A 20,171-nucleotide genomic window follows, 5' to 3' on the forward strand; every position below is an offset into this window, starting at 1 on the left:
AGTTGAAGGATTTGGATGGAAAATTTAGGTTTGAAGGGAAAGAGATGAATAGGAAACAACTGAGTGTAGAAGGATAAGATAAGAAGTAAGTGTATTGTGAATAGGTTATTTTGCTTTATATCAATATATTAGAAGAGTTTCCTTCATACCCCAAATCACTTTGTGTAATGATGATATTGTGAATTATTGAGATAAAGTTTTAAGAATGTTTAAATAGTGATGGAAAGTATGTATGATTCGAAATTTTAATCAATAAAATTTATTTTAATTATAAAAAAATTACTTTCATGACTCAATCCTATATAAAGATTTTTCTGAGTGAAATATAATCATGAAATATTCAATAGTGATAGTTTTATAATAAAAATGTGTGCTCAAGTGTGCAAGACAGAGCGAGTACTGAAAGAATGAAAAAAAAATCCATGTTATCTCCCTTGGTATAGCTGCTTCATTCATAAACAGTCCCAAAGCAGATGGAGACCACATAATTGAAAATGCAGTTCTCCTGTATAAGATGAAAGGGGGGGTCAAATTACAAGAGAAATTTTATGCTGTAGATTGCATCAAGGACCTAAATACCCTAAAGGCACCTAGTCCGGACTGATCTTGGAAGCTAAGCAGAGTCAACTCCGGTTAGTAGTTGGATCATAGAATCATAGAGTTGGAAGAGACCGCAAGGTCCATCCAGTCCAACCCCCTGGCATGCAGGAACTCTCAATCAAAACATCCTCAACAGATGACCATGCAGCCTCTGCTTAAAGATCTCCAAAGAAGGAGACTCTACTCTCTGAGGGAGTGTGTTCCACTGTCGAACAGCCTATACTGTCAGGAAGTTCCTCTTAATGTTAAGGTGGAATCTCTTTTCCTGGAGCTTGCATCCATTGCTCCGGGTCCTAATCTCTGGAGCAGCCGAAAACAAGCTTGCTCCCTCCTCAATATGACATCCCTTCAAATATTTAAACAGGGCTGTCATATCACCTCTTAACCTTCTCTTCCCCAGGATATGAGATTGCCAATGAATACCAGATGCTGTAGGCTATATTTTTTGAGGAAAGAACTGGCAAAACTGTGATTACTCCCTGCTTAATAAAACTTTACAAAATTCATGGGACACCATAAGTCGGCTGTCAACTTAAGTACACAGAGAAAGGGAGAGATTGCATCAAATAGCACATCCTGTTCTGGGAGACACAAATCTCAGCCTCCTCGTCAGATATTTTAAAAATATTTAGAGGTCAAGGCCTCTGTTTCTATGCATATTCAGCTGTGTATGCACACTGCCAGTGATAGGTAGAAGCCAAGGACAAGGGCAGCGAAGAAAGATTCCCACCAGCATTGATTGTGATTCGGCAGTTTTCGACCATCTGAAGAGGGGCTTCAATGTTTCAAATCGTGGCTGTGAATTACATCACCATGTGGCCACTCTATAATACTAAATTGTTGACACTAAAAGAGCTACTGGCAGCTGCAGTGAAATAACAGGTTTACAAAACAGATACAATATATCCTACAAGATCTTAGAGACAGGGACAGAAGCGATGCAAAAAACAGTGCACTGTTACATCTTGAAAGTCAGATGTAAAGGTCTTAAACTTTTTATAAAAAGTGGCTGACAGATCTGAACTGTGAAAGTCCTTCATTAATATGGGTTCCTTGATTACCAAAGAACATTATTTTCAGTTAATCTGACTGTGGGTAACAAAATGATTTTAGATACAATTGCATCTTAGTGCACAAAATTTTAAAAAAAAACCACTGGTTTCAGTTTAAAGTTTGGTATGTCACAAAAAGAGAGACTTCTGGATGTGATATCTGCAAGAGAGGAAACTATTTTTTGTGAACAGTAACACAAGACAATACCAGATAATATTCAATTACTACTTGACTTGGCAGTATTTTTGCTTAACTATGAAGTGCTATTCCCAAGAAATTCTATCGCTAAAATAATTCGCATCACATGTCTTGCTAGACACTGAAAAATGCAAACAAACCCTCTAGGGGAGAAATATCACCTTCTCCTGCAATACAGAATAGAATGAGGCGGCACAATAAGGGCAAAACCTTAGGGATATATAACCTGAATAGGTGTGATAGCCAAATTACCATCACTAGACTTCAAGCAAGTGGTGGAAAACTGATTTTGAGCCAAGGGTTTAAAGGGAAAAACAGGCCGCATATTAGGTGCTGAGTATGTTACATTTCTTACCTGATCTGGGGTACTCCTTCTATATACCTGATCTATTATAATGTTTAAATTTTGTTAAATCTGAGCTTAGTAATTACAACATATGGCTTGAACTGTTAATAATATGCTCTTTTAGCCAGCTTGAAGTGAAACAGTGAAAGAAAAGCCTATTATTTAATAATTTAATCATATCTTAAGTTTCTTCTGTTTTTCCAGTCCGACATCTATTGCATATTAGAAGTATTAGTGATCTACATAAACATCTATAAATATCTAAGATTGTCTGGTCATTGTCTAATTATGACTTTCTGTTTTCTTATATTGCACATATTAATATGTACCTTTGGGGAGATGAGAATATTCTGAAAAATCAATGACACACAAAAGTAAATGCATCATTTACAAGAAGAAATACATAATTAGGGGAAAAAACTGAATAACAGCTTTGTCTTCTCAGAATTATGTACTCTAAGTGTGTGTTGTTATTTGATTATTATTATATTATTATTATTATTATAATATTATAAAGTGTGTATCTGCAGGATTGTTACTGCCATCTCTTCTCTCACATTTTGAAATATATAAGTCAAGGACTCCTAGCTCTAGAAATTAAAAAAGGATCTTTACGTTTCCACTAAATGGTTCCTGCCGCTCTGATAGCCTAGCCACTCTGATAGTCTTTAGGGGTGAAGGCAGGGTATAAGTACTCTAATAAATTAACTAAAAAGGGAAAATTAATAAATATGTATGCCTTTTTATTTTTTGAGAATTTGATGGAATCTGTAAGCATAGAGTCCTTTCTAAAGGGGTATGGCCCTTTTAATTACATGGTCCTTTAGCACAGGAAACAAACCACTCATAACTGAAAAAATGAAGACAACCACACAGTTCACACACTCATAAGAGAAAAAAGACTGGGTTTGTGTTGCAATGAGTTTTTAAAATTTTGATTGATTAAGAAGAGATAGTGTGCCATTCTGTAGTTTTTGTAGGTAAGTTGCACCAATATAGCAAGCCATTCAAAGGAGTCCCCATGGTCAGTAATAGGGAACATAGGGTTGAAGAACATCACTGTTCTTTGGACTACTCACTCTTGGCATCAGATAGTTTTGACTACAACCTATGTTCTGGTTAGGTTGGCCACCACTCAATGACTGGGGATATACTGCAGTCTCCAATACACAGACCTCTTAAATGAACTTATGTGTGTTAAAAACAATCATATCCAAGTGCACCCTCCAAAGATACTATTAGTATGTGTCCCCGCTTTCCAGGGTCAAGGTTTCTTGGTCTTGGAAATATAAACTGTCAGACAGACGACAGAATTCTCTTTATTTATTAGAGATAAAGGGCAAAGCAGGTATTGTAAGTTATCAGTTTATGTGGCTTACATCCTAAATAAAACTTGCTTTGTTTTCTCTTGGAAATATTAAAAATGAAGTTTGTACACAATGTCTTAAATTTTAGAATTTCTCAACTGTTGTTTAATCAAACTTTTCCAGCTTTTAGACTAACATGCTTATTCTTTTCTCAATCCGTTGCAATGCAAACAGACTTTGGTACTTCAACAATTATGGTAGCTCTGAGTTTATCCATGGGGCCTAAACGTCCCCAGCGCGTTCTAACGGGGTGAGCGGGCGCATGCATGGAACACGATGGGCACCGGATGGGGCCCAAAAAGCGACTTTATCGCATGGGGGAACGCCCGCCGCCGCGCGTTCCCATTCCGTCCCATTCTGTTCCAGAGGGCGCCATTTCTGGGGACTGTTTCAAAGCGTCCCCAGAAATGGCGCCCTCTGAACAGAATTGGGACAGAATGGGAAGTGCGGCGACGGTGGCGGCGTGTTTCCCGTGGATAAAGTCACATTTGGGCCCATCCGGGGCCCATCCGTTCCATGCACGCCCGCCCGCTCGCCCCCGTTTGAAAGCGCTGGGGACCGGTTTTAGGCCCCGTGCGATAAACTTAATTGTCTCTGACAGCAATAGATCAGTGCATTCCATTCTTAGTAAAGTGTTTGTAACAACCATATCAGAAAAGTCCATGATATTTATGCCGGGTTACCTATCTGTCATATTTTAGATGTGTATTTCCATGTCTTTCCAACATTTTTTAGTTCTCCCAACGCTCCCCCCCCCAACTGATCAAGGAATGTAAACTCAGCTTCCTTTACTAACCAAGGGGCAGCAGTATATGGGAAAGGGTTGTAAGGGTGCTTATCAAATTCTGCATATCAGAATTTGCCCTGAATTTTGACATTTATGATTACCTAGTCTTGTTTCTTAAGTTGAACTGATGCTTTAAGAAGGGAGAATGAAAAAGAGCAAAGAAAAGGAATATGAAAGAACCTCACCCGCACATCATATGTTTTCCTTTTCCCATAACAACCCAGCATGCTGGGAACACAGGTTCTACAATCAGGGATAAAAGCATGACTCTACTGTACCCAGTGGCAGGGTTAAGCAACCTGATGCCTCCAGGACTCAATTCACAACATTTCTGAATACTGACCACATTGTCTGAGTGAAGGAGTTGTATTCAACACACCTGGATGGCTCCAGATTTATTTATTTGTTTATTTAACAAACACACACACACACACACACACACACACAAATGCATAGACTACCTTACCTGAAATATAAGCCAGTTTATAACACGGGTATACAAAAATACAGCCAAAAGTTATAATAAACAAGTAATAAAAACAAATATGTATACAGTTGGGCCTTGGTATCTGCAAGGGGATCTCTTTCGGACCCTCCCCCATTCATCCACAGATGCTCAAGCCGCATTGTCCCCAATGGTGCTGCATGCATGTGGCCATGCATTAGAAACAGACTGTGGTGTCCCATGGTGGTGCATACATGCGGCCCCTGCCACCACTGAGGACAATTGAACTTAACGGTGGCACAACTACATACATGCACGCACCACTACGGGGCAATGGGGACTGTCCATAATGGCAGCATGGCTGTACACACATGCCGCCATTGGAAACAACATGGGCTTGCCATCCATGGATGCTGTATGCAGTGGTAAGTCCACACATACCAAGGGCTGATTGTACAATAGTTGTTTGTTGTTTGTTTGTTTGGTATTTATATCCCACCCTTCAGCCCTATGGCTCTCAGGGTGGCTTACATTATAATTTTTAACCAGACAGTTCCCTGCCCGCAGGTTACAATCTAAAAGACACGACACAAAAGGAGAAGGAGAAATGGTGATGGGGGGGGAGGGGATCAGGTCCAGATTTTTCTCCCTCGGAGGCCTGGACCAAGGGACAGATGGACGGAGGGAGGGGCTCTGCTTCTTCCAGGCAAATAATCAATCCCATTTTAAAACACTAAAATAGTTTAAATACATTTAAAACACAATAAAGACTTTAAAAACACAGTAAAATACATGTATTTCATGTACCATTTAAAGAACCTTTTATATCTAGCCAATAACAGGCAAAGGTCTTCCTGCTAATGGAAAGAAAGCAGATAGAGAGTCAACCTAGTCATCCATGAGAGGAAATTCCATAGTCTGAGAGCAGACTGGAAGAAGGCCTCCTCCTGTATCATCACAAAACACACCTGTGTTTGTAATTGGATTCAGAGAACCCTGACCCCCAAGAATCTTAAAATGTAGGTAAAGTGATATTGGAAAAGGCTACTTTTGTGAACCCCCATTGTGCAGAGAGCATTCTGGTTCAAGCACATATTGTACAAAGGGTGCATATTTTTGGAATAAAAAAGAAGTCCAATTGATCACTGTGCTCCATCTTCTGGAAAGATACCTTTGCACACCCAAATAAGCTTTAAGGATTTCTACTGAACAGGCATCTTTTGTTTGGCTTTGAAAAAGGAATCTTCACAAAGAAGTGGTCATGACATAGTCTTATATAGACTTAAAATAGCACTATTTAAATAATTCATGATCAATTAAAAATCTTTCACCACAGACAAATTAAAAGTTCTTTCATCACATATTATTAGCCTGGGGGTCTGCAATCAAAATCAAACAAGTACCTTAACATCTACATCAGAGCAGAGTGATACTTTTACATATTTTGGAGTTCTGTTGCCAGCTATTATGCTACTATACTATCAGAGATATCTAAGCAGAAACAAAACATCCTTTGAATCGCAGCCAGCAGTGCCACAGGCGTGCTCAAGGCATTGCCAGCTTTCAGAACAATGGTTAAAGCAGCAAACTTCTCGTATGGCAAAATAAAAAGTAATGCTAAAATAGATCTTAATATGATTACATATTCCAGCAGTGGGATACTGCTGTGAGTTTTGAATTTGGTTGATTGGTTGTTTTTAAAGATTTTTAAAAGTTAAAAATAGAGTAAAATCCTATTGGGCAGTTACAAATGAGTAGCTACCATAGTTATGAAGCAATACAGTGATTGTTGGCCTACATTCCTCATTTCTTAATCCCCACTCACCGAGAAGCAGCTACTGCGTTCAGTTGGGGGGTCTGTCCCAGCTCAAGAAGTAGTAAAGTGATGTTCCCATCCCCTCCCATAAGCAATCTCCATTATGAGAGGTAGAAGAAGAGTCCCTGTTGCACACCCACCCTTGTGCTAGAGATCGTTTGTGCAAGAGGGGACGGAAATGACAGCTGCTTCCCAAGCATCAGGCAAACCGGGAAACCTTGATCATTGCAACTGCATCCTAGTATGTGGGGATTGGGGGACTTTCATGATTCCTACATGTCATTTAAACTAGGAAATACATAGGAATTGTGAATATCCCGTCATTATGAATGCTTAACTCTGGCTTACATATTCATAACTCCCCAAAGGATTCCAGCCAAAATCGTTAAAAGTTGCATATATGTTAAGATAAGTTACAAATCTGGTGAAATTAATACCGTATATACTCGAATAGAAGTCAAGAAATTTATGCCACAAAATTGACCCTAAAATTTTGGGTAGATTTATATAAGAGTCAATACATCGGTAGTGTTAAAAAAAGGTCCTAAAGCAAGCAAGCCTAATGCCCCAATCTCCATCGAACACCAATTCCTTCCCCTTCCAGTTCGTTTTGCAAGCCTTTGTTTCCTGTCGGAAAAACTCCCCGTTTAAATCCACTTGCTTCTCTCTCTGGTCTGTTTTGCCAGCCCTGACTTCTTATGGAAAAACCTCTCCATTTAAATCCACTTGTTTCTCTCTCTGGTCCCTTTTGCAAGACCTGGCTTCCTAGGGAAACAACTCTCCATTTAAATCCATTTGTTTCCTTTCTCAATCTGATGTTAAAACCTCTCCTCCAGCACCTGGGTATCAGTTGGGAGAGGTCCAGAGAAGGAGAAGGAGGGATGGAAGTGGTATTTCCCCCTTTCCATCCTTCCTTATAGCCCTCTAAGTTTTACCCCGACTTATCCACAGGTCATATCAAAATCCAGTATTTTGACCCTGAAACTTATACATGAGGTCGACATGTACACTAGTATATACAATACCTCATTAAACATTAAATTCATTAAAATCTTCCACTCATTTTTAAATAATATTCTTTACTTATATCTCATAAATTACTATTAAAGTGATATTTCTATATTGTACCTTAAATGTACTTCTGATGACTGCAGTTAATATGCTGTTGACTGTTCATACTGGACTAAAAGGAATTAAAACATCTATAATATTGACTGTGATGCTGAATATCTAATTGGCTATAGTGCATTTAATTCCTTTCCCCCTTGACCACTAGCGCATGTAGCAGCATGCCACCAAATTTTGGTAGCACACCACAAAACCATTTTTAAGTTGTCAATATTTTTTAAAAAGTAAAATTTAAAATGTATTGCATACAATTTCAATTGCTTTAAAAAAAAAATTCTGGGGAGCGAAAACACTTACTCCAGCCTTGATGTATATGTTGATCTTTTGGCCCCTAAATTTTCCTAACTGACTTATTAGCCAAAACAACTTTTGAATGATATTATCTTATACTATGTTCATGACAAGGAATAATAAACTATGCGAGTCTCTCGCCATTTATTTGTTTAATAAAAGAAACTATTCAGTTCTTTATTTTTAAAAGGAAATGTATTTGAATCACAGCCCAGCAGTGGGTTTTCTCTCAAAAAGTCAGTAACTAAATGTTTGTTACATTCCTTAGTAGCTGATCTCTATGATATTTTTCCTAGGGTTATAGTTTGGGGGCATGGCATAGCTTCTGTAGGGAGCTTATCGCACCGCTTAAATATCCTGACTTACCTCTTCCAAACTGAAGCGTAACTTGGACTGCAGCGGGGTCCTAGTGCAAGGATTTTGCCATTGAAGCCGCCAGCCAAGTCCAGACCAGCTGCAGTCTGAATTACACTTCAATTTGGAAGAGGTAAGCCAGGTTATTTAAGTGGTGCGATAAGGCCCTAAATCATTGCAGCCTCTGAAGACATTTTTTCATTCGGCTTATCTATAACACAATGATATAGATTCAAGTATTTGTGAAATGATGGTTCCTTTGAATTAAAGCATTCAAAATAATTCCAAACATAGAAGTCCTTTGTGGGAGGGGTTGCTTATATGTCTTATAGTCTCAAGAACTATGTAGAAATGGTTCTAAAGGGATAAAATTACTTTTAGAAATTTACAGGCAAGGTCTGTTTTTCTTTTTCTAAAGATGAGATTCTCACTCAAGAGAATTCAAGACCTAGCCAGGGATGATATGAGGTAGCAAATACACTGCACTGAAAGATTACTATTTGTACAATATGCCATAAGCATTAACAAAGTCTAGAAATATAGGTAGAACCAATAACTTAAATCATACATTGGCTACATATTGTAATCTTGATTAAAATAAAAACTTTAAAACCCTAAAATTTATTTCTCGGATTTAAGTATTCTGTCAAGTATAATGTTTGGTATTAGGCGCAAGATAGTGATAATGATGATGGTATAGCTTGGACCTACACTTTAAAATAACTAGGTAGTAACTAGATAACCTGCTTCAGACCCCACAATGAATTGCTCCCTTGATTTTCTTGAAGTGAACAGGTACTAGACTATAACATAATTATTTAAATATACAGAGTATTTTTACATTTTTAACTTCTTGTCTTCCCAGCCAATGTGGTATAGTGGTTTGAGCTTTGGACTATGACTCTGGAAGCCAAGGTTCAATTTCTGGCTCAGCCACAGAAATCTGCTGGGTGACCTTGGGCGAGTCATACACTCTCAGCCCAAGAAAAACCCAAAAGGGTTGCCTTAGGTCACCATAAATTGGAAACAACTTGAAGGCACACAATATTAATGGCTATGTAAGAGAGAGTGTCTCTCTCATACAATTATGTTTATTTCACGGCACTTGCAGGAACAGGAACGGAATGGCACGGAACAAGGGGAGAATGTGTGTTACCGCATAGGAGAATGCCGATGCTGCCGGGAGTCTCCATGCCGTTCTCCAGCTGTTCCTGGCAGGCAATTTTGAAGAATGGTTCAAAATCATCCTTCAAAATTGGTTGCCATGGAACAGATGGGGAACAGCTTGGGGACTCCCGGCAGCACTGGCGGTGTTCTCCCATGCAGTAACCCGTTCACCCCCCCATTCCGTTCTTTTCTGTTCTGTGCCATCCGTTCCGTGCTGTTCCATTCCATTTCCGTTTCTGCAAGTGCCATGCAATAAACTTAACTGTCTCACACAATGAATTTCTATGGGAGAACCTGGTCCAGGAGAATAGTCTTGTGAGTAATTCTGGGTTGTGAAACAGTCCCGGTTCCTGAGCTACAGAAGTTATCGTGCATGTCAGCTTTTTCTGTCATCCTCTGCATAGCTTAGGGATCAAAATGTGCAGGGGCCAAGAATTACACTGCTGGGATTTGTAAACTAGTGTCCTGCCCTTGCTGGCCTATATGTTAATGTCTATAACTGAAGCATGGATGCAAAACAAGCACACAACAAAAAACCTCACAGCATTCTGTCCTTCTAAAGACTTTCAGCAATTCTATTTCTTTATCAAGTTTCTAGCAGCAGTCAACCAACTTAAAAGAGCAATTCAGCACTATGTCTACAACTAAATTAACATTCTTGTTCTGTACAGTGTTTTCTGCTTTGTGCACAGATAAATGCAGGAGAATCAGTTATCACACTGGAGTTCAAAGAGTTCCAGATAAGATTGTTCATAACTAGCAAGAGACCTAAGCCACATCTCTAAATCTAAGTATTCCAGAAAAATGTGAAGCTCTGTTTCAGTTCTATTCAGTTCAATTTGAATTCAGCCGTGACTTAAGAACATATACTCATTTTGGCAGCCAACCAAGATAAATGTCAAAGATATTTCAATACCCACAAACTATGATCATGTCCAACCTGACATGTAGTATCTAGAAGAAAGGCAGCAGAGGTAGCTGCTCAGATTACACTGAAAGGAGCTTCAGACAATGCAGATGGAGTGCTGATGGTCAAATGTGCATACTGGTCTACGTTTGGCAACAGGTGCTTCTTCTGACATTCAAAGGGTGACCTCTACAGAGAGGCTTGCACAAGTCATAGAGCGCAACCTGTGCGCATTCCTACCAAAACAATGAGAAAGTGACTATGCATTCATTAAAATAATGTCAAATGCTCGGAGAGTTGTGTGCCCTCTGTCTATGGAAATGAATAAAGAATCTGGAGTCATTTTGCTGCAGTGTGAGACCAGCAAATGTTATTAATTTGCTCATTCATTTTGCAGGGCTGGCCCAAGACATATTTCTGCTTGTGGCCAATGATAAAATACTGTCCCTACCCCAGTCCACATACAGAAGTGGCTAGACTCCTTGATAAATCAAACTTCGATGACAGTGAGGCAACAGCATCTTCTGTACTAAGCAGGATAGTTTAGAAGAACCAGACAGGACATGTGGCATGCACATATATCAGATGGAGATGCTTTGGCATTTCTGCTACTTCCTTCCAGCCTCTCCTACCTGAGGTAACTGCTTCATTCTGCCCAATGGCACAACCAGTCCTATAAATATGGAGCTGCCATCCTTCACCCTCAAAATGACACATTTAATCATATATCTAGGTGCAATGATGATTAAGATGGGTAAATACTCAGTTTGGATAGATTTTTTTTGTCACAACACACATATATATTTTATTTTCCAAAGTGATTTGATCACTCTTTTTAGGTCCCATTCACACTACCTTATAAACCAGTTTTCAGATCGGTGTAAACCAGTTCAAAAGGCCCTTGTTCACACTTCTGCCAAATTACTGGCACTGTTTCCCAGGGGCGCAGTGCTAAACCCAGTTAAACCGGTTCTTCTGAATCCACAGCACTCCTGCATATTTTGAAATAAATCCATTCAGTGCAAGTATGAACACGCTATCGATTGGATTCGGTTCCCTGTGGCATGGTCACCCCTGTGGATCACCTCCATTTTGATTTCATCCTATTTTGAATGTGAATGTGGAGTAAACTGAAATGGGCAAATTCGATCATGGTATGAATAGTGTGAACATCTATTTAGTGCTAAATGGCTTCATCAGTTCAACTCAAAAATGGTTTATTATGTAGTGTGAACGAAGCCTTAGAAACTGACTGTCTAAACCCTTTGTAAAATGTAACAAAATGAATTAAGAATTTCAGTTGGTTCAATATTTTTGATGGTTAGCCATCTGCGTTATAAACAATCATTAATAAATGTTCATATTATTAACAGCTAAACATAGATCTTTTTCAATCACTGAAGTAAATATTTAAAATCAGATAATTAATAAACAAGCTGTACCATTCACTGTTAGATGGGAAGGTCATCTTTTATATTTTTTTTCCTCCCTAATTTCACCTCCTGTTGCAAGCACACAAGAACCAAAATATTTTCAAATAATAAACAAATGTGCCCTTAAATCTTGGCTTCAACAATTAAAATTTAGCTTCATCAAATAAGTCTATTAATGCTTCCAGCCCTAAATTCAATAATATTCCTAATGCTAAACCATCAACAAGAGAAAATATAAATCTTCAAGTAAATGGAGATATCTTTGAAAACACTGTCACCTACTGGCAGGTTTTTTTTAAAAAAAATCAAGATAGAAAGGAAGCAAAATATAGCAATATTTATACATTCAAAATGCAGCTTAAAGTAAAACCACAATCTAAGTAGAAGCTATTTAGCACATAAAATGTTCTTGCTGGTGAAACAGTAATTGATGGAAACATATATGCAAATCCTAAATCATAAAGGAAAAAGCATAGCCAGCTAAATACAAATGATCATACAAGTATACCTTAGTTTAAAAAGCAGATGTTTTCCTGGACATTATTTCTTTAACAGAAAATTTGGGACCAGATGCAGAAATAACATGGAAAGAAGAGGTATATATTTCTATACCACAAAAAAGAAGAGCATTCAACACATATCAGTAAATCTTTTATTCTAAACTAACAATATGTACATGTGAAATGAAACAACCAGGGAGATTATCCCATGCAAAAATAACGTGACTTACCCCTGCTGTCATACAGTCGCTTATGGGATGCAATCGGGAATTATCACATGAAAAATGCCACCGATGTCACAAGGTGACTGCATTCCGGCTGCATCTCAGCACCCAGCCACACTCAGCTGGCCAATTTGCAAAGACAGGAAATTCCCATGTTTGCAAATTGGCTGGCTGAGCACAGCTGGGAGCTGGGATGCAGCCAGGATGCAATCACCCAGTGGCATTAGCAACATTTTTCATGCAATAATTCCCGATGGCATCCCATAAGCGACTGTATCCCAGCAGGGGTAAATTGTTTTATTTTTGCACATGATAATCTCCCAGGTTAGGTAAGCCTTGGACAAGTAAACAAAAACATTTTAAACCTTCTAGAGACCACTTGAAAGCTTCTTCCAAAATGCATTCAGGGATTTATTTATTTTTCTGTCACCAGCTATCAATTTTCTTATGACTTCCATTTTGATCACTATGCTTTTTTTTTTTTAACATGCCAGGGATGACTGCTGAGGAAGGCTTATCTGCTTTCTTCTTCTCTCTGTTTTGCTTTTCATTTCATGTAAGGGATTCTGACAGCAGCTGGTATTTACCTTGCCTCATTTAGGTGGTTACACACAGCTACAGTAGGGTTAACTAGCATCATTGGGAGACATGGGGGGGGGGGGACTGCACTAGGTGAAGCAAGAAGAGGGGTGACACCTGATTGGAGCCTCTTCCCCCTTCCCGGCTGCTCTAGGATGCCTGAGACAGAGGAGGAGGAACAGGAGGAGCATGCATGATGTGCCTTTTGCAGGCTTCTCTGTCCTAGGCTTTCTCGCCTAGCAGTCTGCAAAGGCACATGCACACTCTTCCTGCTTCTCTGACCCAGACTTTCCCCCGGAATTCCTGAACAATGAGCAATGAGCATACTGACTGGGACTTCTGGGAATTGAAGTCCAAAACATCTGGAGGCCCAAATGTTGAGAACCACTGCTCTAGATGGATGACCAAGGGGAAAGGGGAGTCTGACAGGTATAAAAAGACTCTGTAAAAAGGAGCTTCTTTTTCAAAGCATTTGTTAACTGAGGCGTGCTTGTATGCACTCAAAACTATGCTTCCCTCACATCTATTTTGACCTTTCAAAAATGCTAAACAATTCTAGTCCCATGTTGTGATCAGTAATGCAAGAATTCTCCTTTATAATGAACCAGACTAATTGGCTTCCCAGCCCTTGCCAGGTCTAACAGTCCTAGCCTATAGTCAGCTTGCCACCAAAAACAGACCACTATGTGTAGTCTCTGTATATACAGTACAGTAATTGTTCAAGGGGCCCACCATCAATGGGTCTTTCTGCCCAACTGGTGCCAATACAGCCCTCTTCATTTCAAAAAACCACAGATCAACAGCAAGACATGAGGTTCTCTTGTACACCAAGAAGATCCTTGGATTTACAGCCCACCAAGAAAAGCATTTTTCTACAAAATACCTTGGTTTTTTGTGTGCAAACAACAAACAGACACTTTAAAACATTTCCGTTGAATGCCATAGCATTTTATGTATATAATCTAACCCCTAAAGATAGTCTTGACTGTGTGCACTGTCCAAGTGAACATGCTCTAGATCATGCTTTTGAAAGTAATGAGCCTTAACTTGGACACAACCAACTGCCCTAGTAATTTCCATGATAGATACGCATGACCAATTTTAACTGAAGTTAAAACTATATTCCTTATTTTTGCACAAAAATAAATAAATACACAATATGTTTTAGAATCTACTTAACAAGCTGGGGTATTTTTATGGAAGAGATCTCTTTCCAAAATATTTATATTCATCATATAATTGAAAAAGACTCTAGAGGGGTGATGTTAAATGTTTTATGTTTTTAATTGAAATTTTGTTTAAGAAAACATATTCAACCAAATATGGAGATATGGATGAAAAAATAAACAAGTACTATAAAGGATCCTTTATTATATGAGCTAATAGGTTAGCCTATACTGTAATAACTTGTAACTAATCAAAACTGCAATAGCTTTGGTTATGCAGTATTTATTACAATATAAGCAAAACACATTTCAACAATACACAACAAAAATGAGTCCAACATAAAAACCAAAAATAAAAACCTTACCACATTTTAATTGAATAGTCAGAGTTCCCTTTGCATTTTGTTTTCATAACCTTAATTAATAACCAAATGCTTGCTTGCAAATGTGCTCTGTGTAAATGGATTCATGTAAAAGACTGCAACTTGTATTTTTCTCCTAGACCTAAGAAAAGGAATCTGAAGAAACATTGTAGTTGTGGGAATAGGAATAAACACCTATAAAATAGATTTTAAAAAAAATTAGGCCAGGAATAATGCTAAGGTTTTAAGTATTCAAGCAAATTTAGCTTACAGTTAAGACTTTATGAGAATTGTTCAACATGGACACACTCATGTGGAGGTGGAGGAATCAAAGGTCACACTGGGTAGCTCTTGCTGAATTGCTTTATTTTTGCTTCAAATCGTTTTCCTTTACGAATTTCTCTTTAGGCTGACACCATATGCCTACCCTTTTCAGAGAAGCTGACATGAACAGCCACAGTCTAAGTAAACACACCTCACTTTGCATCAGTAAAAAGTATTTCATTGTACTTACCTGTTGTCGCTTGTATGCCAAGTGGTCCAGCTTTTTCAAACCTTCCTGGAGATTTTTATATGTTTTCTGTAGTTCAGATTTGCTAGACACATTCCGAAGAGACTCAAATGTTCTTTGAACCTGTAGCCACACAAATGGAGAAAAACATTGTTAGGAATTCCCCATACTTGATTAGGAAAGAAGTCACCAGAAATATGTTAATTTGGGCTCTGTTGGGACTGGCACCAGGTCCCCTTGCATTCTAAATAAAATTATTAGAATCATAGAGTTGGAAGAAACCACAAGGGCCATCCAATCCAACCCCCTGCCATGCAGGAAATCACAATCAAAGTATCCCCGACAGATGGCCATCCAGCCTCTGTTTGAAGACCTCTAAGGAAGGAGACTCCTTAGTCTCCTTCCTTATTAGGACTTATTAGTCTCCTTATTAGGCAGATAGCAAGACTCTCTGGATGCAAGCCACTCAAGATACGCCACTACTACTTTTCTGAAAAATGTATCTGTCAAAGACAATGTTAGAGTTAGCAACCTTGGCATGCTTATCCTTGCTAAAAGTTAGTTTGCATGTTACTCTCCAGGATTTACTTATGGTGCCTTTCTGTTTGTGAGATATATTTTTCCATCTCTCTGTCTTCTTGCATCATTCCATCTTGCAGCCATATTCTCCTCCTCCTCTTCCTTCTCCCTTAGATCATGCATTTCATTATGAACAAGTATTGTAAGCAAAGCTACTTTTATGTGTTTTAAAAAGAAGATTATGGGGCTAAACAGACTGGCATAAAACGCTGGCATTGGGGTGGAATGAGTGTGAGCCAACTGCATGCCACACGCCCCGACTCCACCCCGATGCTGGCATCATGCCTCCTGACCACACGACAGGTGGCATCACACCACTTCTTTGGTGCAGCATTTACACATGCTGCGCCAAGAAATGTGGAAAAGCCGCTGCCACAATAGAAAGGACACCCTTTTGCCACTCTAAAAAGGTGCATCATTTTGCCGGTTCTTTTTGGCACAGCAAAGCACTGAATTGGGCCCGATCTGGCTCTGAAAGGGGTGGCATCAAGCCACCACTTCGGGCTATCTGTTTTGCCCCTATGCTTATTCATTTCTGTTAGGCCTCACAGATGGGTGGGCACTGACTGGTTGTTGTTCAGCTTCCACTTTGCCAAACGTTGCTTTAGCAATCCATTACTAACTTACACGTTTTCCAACAAGAAAGACTAGTCCCTATTTGGGCATTAATTAAACAGCAGCAGTGAAATAGTATTGTTCTAGGCTTCTAGCATCTGGCTGCTTTGGTAGTGAGGATTAGGAAGGCTTTCATGGAGAAGCAAACTCTGGGGCCAGGGCCAAACTCAGTGCAAAATTACATACAGGGCTGGATGTCATCAAGACCTCCATACTTGAGAAAGTACTTCTCTTTGTATACATGTACACAAGGTTTTAGATCTGAAAAGAACCTTATTGACCATTTCCCATTACTTCTGTGTTAATAGTCCAGAAGATATTCAATAACGTTTAATATACATTTTAGTGGACTGTAAAGGATATTTGTTATAGAACTTTGTTATATGGGAAATCATTGCTTGTTATAATGTTATATTTAATATATTCTTAATTTTTGTTGTAATGCCCTTTGTACTTTTTGTTGTTGCTGTGCAACTTTAAGTCATTTCCAATGTATGGCGATCCTAAAGTGAATCTATCACAGTTTGGCAAGGTTTGTTCAAAGGAAGTTTGCCACTTCCTTTCCCCAAAACACTCAATACACTTCTATGTTTGAGTGGAAATTTGAACCCAGTTCTCCTTGAGACCTTGTCCAACACTCAGACCACTACATCATGCTGTCTCTCCCCTTGGTGCTCAGATAAATAAATTATTCAATCATTCACAGATCACACCTAATACAATGATTGAATCATTCTGAAATGGACCCTAGTTTGAAAGTAGAAAACAAAAGCCAGCCTATTTAGACTTATGTAAATTGAAAAGTGTGGGGGGGAGCCATGTGTTGCTTATCTTCATTTTGTTGTTGTTTTCAGGAGAGGAACCATCAGAGATGTTCTAGTGTGTGTCATGGATTGGACCCAGATAAGAAAAGCCACAGAACCATTTTTACCCTGGCATTTAAGGCCATATATCAGGTCATATGTTTTTCCCCTTTTTACTGCATGTTTCTCAAGCAGTATCTGAACAAACTCAAATGAGCAAGTTCATTTTATGTGCTAAAATGTGTAATAACTAGACCACTGATTCCCAAAGTGGGTGGTACACACACACACCAGTGGGGGGGGGGTTTGGAAAGATGCAGGTGGGGTACTGGAATACAAGAAAGACAACAGGAACCAATGGCCTTTAGGACCATGGTGAGGATGAAGTTTACATGAAACATCTTTTTTCAGACGCCCTTAAAATCACTGTGCAGCCTCACCAATCACTTGATGTGGTGGTGTCTCCTACTCTTCATCTGCCTGTGTGAGCTCACTCCCTGAGCCATTTCTTTCACTATTAGTTGCGGTGGTACTTGGAAGATTCTCGTGAGGCTTAGGTGCAGGGCATCTATTCTGTGGCTCAGAGTGCTGCCATTTTTAGACAAACTGACTGACTGACCGACTGGAGCAATGTGGTGACAGAGGACAGGTGGCAATAAAGGGCCCGAACAGACAGGCCAAATAAAACAGCTATGGGCCATTTTGGAGGTGTGTTGTTTAAACAACGCATGCATCCTAAGAGGCCGGAAGTAATGCCAAAGTCCTGCCCTGGACTGGAGCAGAGCTTTGATGTGGCTTCCGGCCTCTTTGAACACATGTGTCATTTAAACAGCACACCTCCAAAGTGGCCCAAAGCTCCTTTATTTTCCTGTCTGTTTGGGCCCAGAAATGAGTTTTCAAATTTGAGACCCTGCTTAAGCTTTGTGAGCTTTGCCAGAACTTGTGTGGCATGTTGCAGCTGTGCACTGCTCCTGCTTTCTTTCATTGGATAGGTCAACAGAAGAGGCGGTAGAGACAATATTTGGGGAGGATAATGACTTGAAGGTGTGCGGGGAAGGTACATCTCCAAGGAAGGAAGGGAAGGGAAGTTGTTTCTGGGGTCAATTCTTGGAAAGAGTCCTTCCTATTAGAGCAGCTCCTGGAGATTAAATTTCTTCCTTTCCCCATCTATGCCAGTCTCCAGTCCAGAGCATATGGCCTCTGTAATAACACACATCAACTGCACTCCCCTCCACCACCAGAAAGATTGAGAATCCTTCCTTGCCAGGGAGAAAGGTGGGAAGTTGGCTGTGCCCCATTGCCCCAGCAAAAGATTGAGAGTCCTTGCTCACCATCGAGAAGCTTCTCCTTTTACACCTGGTCACCTTGGAAGCCACAACTGAGCAGCTAGTTGAACAGAAGCTGAGAAGCCTCTAGCCCATGTCAACCTTGCAGCAAAGGTCAATATGGATGAGAGGCTTCTTAGTCACTGCTTGACTGGCTGCTCAGTTGCTGCTTCCAGGATGACTGAGATTAAAGGAAAAAGCTTCTCCATGGTGAGGAAGAACTCTCAATCCTTTGCCAGCCCAGAGGGACACAGCCAGGGTGACTGAGTGCAAAGGATGCTGCACCAGGCTTTGCAAAGGGAGCTGGGACTAAGATTGGTAGTTTTGAATTTACGGTAGAACAGTAGCCCTAATTTCAAGAAATAGGCATTGGTAGGCATTTGGGTTGTTGCCCATGAGAAAGGGGACAGCAGCTTGAAAAGGTTTGGGCACCACTAAGCTAGACCTTCATAATATGTACTGTGTAGGTCTCTTTCATATAGACAGCTCTCCAGAGTACAGTTATGTCATACAACCTGCACGTTAACTAATATAGCTGCTATACAACATCAGCATGGTTTCAGAAGCAATGACAGTAAATAGACATTTAAGGTTCTGTGTGTTTGAGGAAGATGCAGGTCCAGTATAAAAGCAAGAAAGAAGATATATATGATTGTTCTTAAACTATGAAGCTGGAAAAGAGCAGACAGCAGACTTGCTACAAACTGGACTGCACTGAGTTATGTATAAACTGGTTTGACCTTGGCAAAACTGCTGGAACAGAGGTAGGTAGGTGTGTGTGTGTGTGTGTTTGAAAATCATTGTCATCATTGTGTTTAATTGTAACTATATGTTTCAGTTTTTGTTATCTTGTAAGCCCCCTCTTCAGGGAAATGCATCTAGTTAGAGGAGGTTAAAACTTTTAAATAAATAAATCATTTATTAGCTGCAGACACAATTTTGTGCTATATGTTCATTTTCCCTGTGCTGATTCCAGATTAATATCAGAATTGTGTGAGAGACTACTATTTAGATTGGCTTTGAACAGATTGGGTTTTGTACTATCTGATGTGAAATATAATTAAAACTTAGCCACCCACACCACTTGCTAAGAAGAGAAGCTATTTATTTATTTATTAAATATATGTCCTACATTTTGACAAAAATAGCAGCCAAAGCCATTAACAATAAAATATTGAGGGTGGAAAACAAAGCTATAATTAAAATATTAAAACTAATCATTCTAAACACATAGCCAAACATTGCCTGGGAAAATAGGTCTCAGTAGGAAACACAGATGTCCTGGGTGCATCAGTCACCAGATCCACAACTAAGTAAAAGCAAACCTTCTCAAGAATTTTTACCCAGATTTTAAAGATGGGCTTGAGGGAGAAAGTAAATTGTCTTCTCCTTTTTCACAGTTCCACTCACTGAAGTTGTTTGATTAGCAGAAGAAAATAATTAGATCCTTGCCATTAATCTAAGGGCTTGTCAGCATGGATTATACACTTCGAATTCCCCCTGGGCTTGCTGCACCTGTTTATATGACACAGGGCCAAATCCTGAAACTAGGTGCAGATTGTCTTCGTGACATCCACACCCAATTTGGGCTTTCCTCCTTTTAACCCAAATTTTA

The 20,171-nt window shown here is 39.4% G+C and overlaps 1 protein-coding gene across 4 annotated transcripts in view; it reads right to left on the bottom strand.

The window, feature by feature from the left end:
* CTNNA3 (catenin alpha 3) overlaps nt 1-20,171 on the bottom strand; it is a 1,027,502-nt gene that overhangs the window by 902,580 nt on the left and 104,751 nt on the right. For all 4 annotated transcript variants that reach the window (XM_042459353.1, XM_042459352.1, XM_042459355.1 and 1 more), the window contains exon 5: nt 15,238-15,357. In XM_042459353.1, the coding sequence (XP_042315287.1) occupies nt 15,238-15,357 (120 nt within the window). The remainder of the gene's footprint in view (nt 1-15,237; nt 15,358-20,171) is intronic.

The sequence above is a fragment of the Sceloporus undulatus genome, chromosome 3 (assembly GCF_019175285.1).
Source record: "Sceloporus undulatus isolate JIND9_A2432 ecotype Alabama chromosome 3, SceUnd_v1.1, whole genome shotgun sequence".
NCBI classification, from domain to species: domain Eukaryota; kingdom Metazoa; phylum Chordata; class Lepidosauria; order Squamata; family Phrynosomatidae; genus Sceloporus; species Sceloporus undulatus.